General features: G+C 46.5%; 1 protein-coding gene across 4 annotated transcripts in view; it reads left to right on the top strand.

Annotated features, from left to right (window-relative positions):
* Positions 1–6,426, top strand: part of Myof (myoferlin) — a 147,459-nt gene that overhangs the window by 137,297 nt on the left and 3,736 nt on the right. For all 4 annotated transcript variants that reach the window (XM_021211174.1, XM_021211167.1, XM_029535054.1 and 1 more), the window contains 3 exons: positions 1,171–1,312; positions 3,479–3,578; positions 4,993–5,183. In XM_021211174.1, the coding sequence (XP_021066833.1) occupies positions 1,171–1,312; positions 3,479–3,578; positions 4,993–5,183 (433 nt within the window). The remainder of the gene's footprint in view (positions 1–1,170; positions 1,313–3,478; positions 3,579–4,992; positions 5,184–6,426) is intronic.

Raw genomic sequence — 6,426 nt, 5'->3', positions numbered from 1 at the left:
AGAAGAGAAGAGAAGAGAAGAGAAGAGAAACATTGTAAACCTGAGTTAGGAATCAGCTACCCTGCGTGATAATCTCGAACTCTGTTTTCCCATGGACTTCCCACGGGCAGAGAGGACAGGTGGGACCTAAGAGTCCAAAAGCTTCACTGTGGATCTAGGAACGGTTACAAAGTTCCCCACCTGATCCTAGCAGCCTGACCCCTCTGCCCATTGAAAAGTATCAATTCTTTTTTCCTTTTGTTTTGTTCTATTTTGCAATCCTGTTTTCAAGACCAGGTTTCTCTGCTTAGGTTTCTCTGGCTGACCTCGAACTCACTTTGTAGACCAGTGTGGCCTCCAACTCAGAGACCCAACTGTCTGTCTCCCAAATGCTGTAATTAAAGGTGTGTGTATCACCATGCCTGGCTGAAAATGAATTCTTAGTTTTAAACCAGAGGCAGGCAGATGTGATGGCAGTTTCCTTCCGCACAACATTCATTCCCTCAACAGACAGTTTATCTCATATCCACTCCGTGCCAGGCACAAGCAAAAGAAAAGGTTCCCAACGATATCAGCTAAGATGTTTTGGATGAGAGGAATGTTCTCAGCTAGGCATCTGAGAATAACAGCTTGCCTCTCCCTTGCCTGTCTCATTAATGAGATCACGGTGACTTTTGAGAATAATAAAAAAGGAAGCTGCAAGATTACTTGCTAGGTGCCTCTTTTTGTTTGCTTAAGTAAAATATGTGGAGGGAAATGCTAACATTTTGAGCTAACTCGCATTCGTTGAGCCTACCAGCCCCGATGACAGATGCTAATGAGTCATAGTTGTGAAGCCCACAATCATAGTCGGCAAGCTGCAGCTTACCCAAAATAGAAGCTACGTTGTTGATGATATTTTCCAGAAAATTTCACCTTAGCCCTGCTAACTACAGTCTAAAGGGTTTCCTGCTTTGGTTTTAAAGGAATTCTATTTTATTTGGCTCTAAACTGGGTTGGATGCAACCGAGCGCCTCCCCTCCATAAATCACCCCCAGCTTGTGGATCACTGGACCCTACCCAGAGAAAATGCATCACTTTTGCTTTTCTCTGCTCCACCCCCATCCCCCACCCCCTTAATCACTGCCGTTTTTTGCCGCTAGATCTCTTGTCAATCACAGCGAACTGAGTCTGTTTGCCTCTGCTTTACAGCTGGATTTCCGGCAGCGAAGAAAACAAACAGAAAACAGATGTCCACTACAGGTCCTTGGATGGTGAAGGCAATTTTAACTGGAGATTTGTATTCCCATTTGACTACCTCCCTGCTGAGCAGCTCTGTATAGTGGCTAAAAAAGTAAGCCCTGAAAGATGCCGGCGGGGTGTGGACGTTTCAGGTCTGCTAGACTCAGAAAGTCAGAGGAGGTCAGGGCTGCCCGGGACCTGGGAGGTCACTGACTCCAGCTCCCTCTCAGTACAGACAGGGAATCTGAGACCCACAGAGGGGTAAAGCCTTGCCCGTGGTCACATAGCTATGACAGGTATTTGTTTGCATATTTAGGGCTATGAGGAGTGTAGCTTCCTTTCTGCTAGCCTCTTGGTGGCAAGATGAGAGACATTATAGAACAAAGGCCATTTTTTTTTTAGCCACTGTACACATGTGTACTTTATGGAATGAATAGATGGCTATTCTCTGTCTTAGGCCAAACACAAGTCAAATATTAGAGGTGAAGTGTCCCTTTTTGCCTCCCTTGTTAAGCCTTGGCATATGTGTTCCCTCACTTAGACACACTTCAAGAGAATTGAGGGCCCCAGTGGACTTAATTAGAAAGATGTTCCGTTATAGAACTTAGACCAAAAAATGTGATTTATTGGTTCCCATGCCTAGCATGTCCAGGGCTGGCTCATTTTAAGAACGTCTGGAGCCCATGCAGAAGCAATGTCTTTGGAAGCTAGTTCTACATCCTCCTCCCTCTGCTCTCCATCCTCCATGGACCTCACTTCTAGGCAGGCTCTTCCCTAGGGGAGGAAACACGGTAGCCAGCATCCCACGCCATCACCTACATTCCCAGCAAACCTCAGCACAGATAGAAGAAGCGAGCCAGGATGGCGCCCGCCAGCATTCTAGAACTGGTCCTCAGAGTCTCCGCTTATCTAGAGACTTGTGTCTCTCCCTGAACCAAGTGCTGCTGCCCAGGATGCCTTACTCAGGCCTGGCACTGGGGCTAGAGACGGAGTCCGTCTTTGTCTGCACCATCCCACCCCCAACCCCAGCCCTGCCCAGACTGTACCAACTGGGGAAGGAAAAGTTCTCCAAGGAAAACCTGGGGTCTGCCTGATCCTGCCTTCTATACCCCATCAGTCATCCCTATTCCATCCACTCACACCGTTTCCCTACACCCTACAGAATGCACCCGCACCAAGTCCCAACTGCCCTCTGATATCCGGCCTTTCTATGGCTGCTGTAGTAAGCACTTTGCCTGTGAAGAACGGAGTCTATAGGGGTGGGGGTGGGGTGCGGTGAGATGGGGGGACTTTCCAGAGGCTCAGAGGCTCGAATTGGTGTTGAATTGTGCATCCCTTCAGAGGTGAGGCAGAGCAGGACAGAGGTGGGGGTATCTGGGGTCAGGTAGGACCTGAAAGATGGTTACTCTTCCTGTTTACCCACATCTAAGGTTAGACCTCTCCTCACTCCCTCAGTGGAACTTAGAGCCTGACCCCACACATAGGACAGCCAGGCAAGACTAGCTGTGTGGGCTTTCCAGAGCCCTAGGAACTCTCGGAAAGAGAACCTTCCAAGAATATGAAAAGTGAGAACCAACCCCATGGTCTTTAGAATTCCCAAATGGCTGGTAGAATTCCTGGTCTGCTCAGGCCAGAGGCACTTAGGCTGTGGAGGTATATGCTTAACTAATGTCTGGGCCGAAGCAGAGACTAGAGGTGGGAACTTGGTCCTCCGTGTCTCTACCTTCAATGTGAAGGATCAGAGGACCTTCGGCGGCCACAAGTATGTAAAAGTTCACTTTTTTTTTTTTTTTTTTTTAAGCTAAAAATTTCAAGACATTTTAGAATCTGTAGTAAAGCGAGAGTAGAATTTGAGGTGCAGATTAAACCCACAGTTGGTATAATGAAAGACTGTCAATCAAACCTTGAAGAATGGGATGTGAGTTTGCTCCATAGGGATATAAAGACCCAGCAATGACACTGTGGGCTGGCTTAAGACAGGTAGCTTTAGGGGAGTCACAGTTGTCTTCAGGGGAAGGCTAAGCTCTCCCCACCCCACAGGGGTGGCAGCCTGAAGTCACACTGATAGGGATGTGGTGAGAAACCTGGTGTTTAGGGACTGCCTGGGACATCCTTTTTGTCACACAGTTGGTGACCTTGAGACTTCCTGGGGAGCCAGAGGCACACACCGTCCCACAGGGTGTGAAGGCAGAGGCCTCAGTCTTATTGCTGTGTCTACAGCTAAAAGTAAGGGTCTGATATTGATCATATAACCTATTCATGTCTTTTCTCGTTTTAGGAGCATTTCTGGAGTATTGATCAAACAGAATTTCGAGTCCCCCCTCGGCTGATCATTCAGATATGGGACAATGACAAGTTTTCCCTGGACGACTACTTGGGTATTGCTTACCTTCCAGTCACCCCTCTAACACTGCATGTGGAATTAATTGCTGAAACCAATTACAATTTGGAAACAGTTTCCTAACACCTGTAATGGGGGAGGCAGGGGATGTGCCCTTGATTGGGTATCCTCCAAGCTGTGTGGTCTGCTTGTGAATGTCACCCCTTTTCATGGAGCCCTGTTCACTCTTAAGGCCTCATTAATAAGCTAGAAAGGCATGTTCTTGGCTTGCTTGGCAGGTACAAAGCCATGGGCTCAACCCTCAGAACTTCATGCACAGGGAACGGAGCTTCATGCCTATAACCCTAGCACCTGGGAGGTGAAGACAGGAGGCTAAGGAGTTCAAGGTTACCCTTGGCCATATAGTGAATTAGAGGACAGGCTGGGCACAGAGAGATCACCACAGCTCTGCCTGCATTTCCAAACAACCTACTTTCTCTCTCTTCTTGGTGCTGAGGAACTATTGTCACTAACCCTCTCCTCGAACTCACCACTTACTAAGATCCCCCATTCCTCTTTGTCTTCTCCTTCCTCACACTGTTCTTTTCCCTCAGCCCACCCTCCTCTGGCCCTGAGGCGCTCAATACAGCAACCTACCTAACCCCTCCCCTTCTTGGCTCTCTCTCTGTTCCTTTCCACATCTTAAATCCAGTCTTTCCCAGTAAGTCTCCTGGCTCTTCTGCAGCCCTCTGCACTTCAGCTGAAGGCAAAGGTCACCTTTCACCCATCACCAAACTATGCATGGCTCCTAAACCAGGGAAAATAAGCTGGCCTCTTGAAGCCCTTCACAGAGTCCTATATGAAACTATTCAGGAGCTGGAGACTCAATGCCTCCCTCCAAGCCACAGCAGAAAGTGTGTCTCTCCAGACACCCTGATCCTGGCTGGGATTTCTCATTTCCTGGTAGGGATTTTCTTTTGAGTTATGTTCTTTAAAGGTCCTGGTTTTTGGGGGTCACTCCAGGAGAGATCTGTACCAGAATAGTTCCGAGGAGTATCCCATGTTTCAAGCACCTAATTGTCTTGCCCAAAAGGCAATGACCTCCATTCAAGGTAGCTCAAAAATCACAACTAGTACCTCTCAAATACAAAAGTCCTGAGTTCAGTGGAAAATTTTGTGTGTAGATATTTAATCGCTTGGGATTTATAGCAGGACAGTTTATGCTCGTGTCTGTGAGAAAGGACGCATGGAGTCCTCTGTGAGACACTGAACAATGGATGGCTATTTCTTCTGCCATCTCCCATTCTATCTGGAAAGAATTTAAACATCTAGCATGATCCCTTTTGCTAACTCACACATCACCTGTTCAAAATTACTGTCTGTGTCCCCTGGACAAGAACATTCTGTTCACCTAAGAACAATGGTTGAACCACTTGAAGCTTTTCTGGACCTCATGTTGTGTTCTTGGCCAGGTTTTCTGGAACTTGACTTGCATCGTACCATCATCCCAGCCAAGACAGCAGAGAAATGCAGTTTGGACATGATTCCTGACCTCAAAGCCATGGACCCTCTTAAAGCTAAGACTGCCTCACTCTTTGAACAGAGGTCCATGAAAGGATGGTGGCCGTGCTACGCAGACAAAGATGGCGCCCGTGTGATGGCTGTATGAGTATTTCCTAGTTGGGAATCATTTCTGTTCCTTATGGGTAGATTTATTCCTAATAAGACAGTGATAAAGACAGAAGACACTGTGGGTGTGTCCTTGAAGTTGGGGACAGGCATGGATTGGAATGGTCAAAATCTAGGAACCAAGTAGTGACATTTGTATTTCCTTATGGTTCCTTTAAAAGGGAGCTACCTAATGCTGAGTATTTACAGTAAGAATCAGAACCCCCAGGGTGAGCTTTGCATACCTTAAAGAGAAGAGTTAGGTAAGGGTAAGGAAACAAAATCTGTATTTGACAAGCATCTTGGAGAATTCAAACTAAGCTTCAGAAAGAAGCAGCTGGGCAGGCCACCATGTTACTGACACTACCTCTCACAGAACGGATTGTTACTAGCTAATATTTGAGAGTAACATATTAACTCTCACGTGTGTGATCTCGTTTCTACAGTAACTTATCAGCCCACATTAATTTCATATTAGTGGAGTTTGGTATATTGCATATTAGTATGGTAATTGCCCATTAGTGTGAACTGATCAAATTCCACCTCCCTTTCCTACCCTATCCACCACACACCCTTTCTAGTATTTAGGCTGCACGGGGACAGGGGGTGGTGCTTTTACACATGAGATCATATGCTTGTGTCTGGCTAATTGATCACTAGAAGTTCTTCCAGAAACTGTTGACAGTGACCTGTCACCATAGAGTTTAGTTTTAACCTTCTCATTGAATTCTGCCAACAGGCTGAACCCTTGTTTCGTGGACTCTAAATCCTTGCAGGGTCAGGCATCCAGTTTCACCTGGAGTAGAAGCAGAGGCACTGCCTGGGCCCCTCCACATAGATGAACCCCAGTGCCAGGGTTTCCCAAGTCACTGGGGACTTAGAGGGCTTTTCTAGGTCCTAAGATGTCAGCTACAACTTAGTGAAGGCTGGGTATAAAAGTTGAAATGTTGCCTGGTGTATTGACACACACCTTTAATCCCTGCCCTTTGGAGACAAAGGCAGGTAGACCTCGGTGAATTCGAGGCCAGCCTGGTCTACATGGTGAATTCCAGGCCAGAACTACATAGTAAGACCTTGCCTTTAAAAAAAAAAAAAAAAAAAGTTTAGAGTGTTAAACCTTTTTTTGTTTGTTTGTTTTTGCTTTTTTTGTTGGTTTTTGGTTTTTGGTTTTGGTTTTGGTTTTGGTTTTGATTTTGGTTTTTTGAGACAGGGTTTCTCTGTGTAGCCCTGGCTGTCCT

Source organism: Mus pahari, chromosome 1 (genome assembly GCF_900095145.1).
Source record: "Mus pahari chromosome 1, PAHARI_EIJ_v1.1, whole genome shotgun sequence".
Classification (NCBI taxonomy): domain Eukaryota; kingdom Metazoa; phylum Chordata; class Mammalia; order Rodentia; family Muridae; genus Mus; species Mus pahari.
Note: the sequence above shows the minus strand (reverse complement) of the source record. Positions and strands in the feature narration are given on the sequence as shown.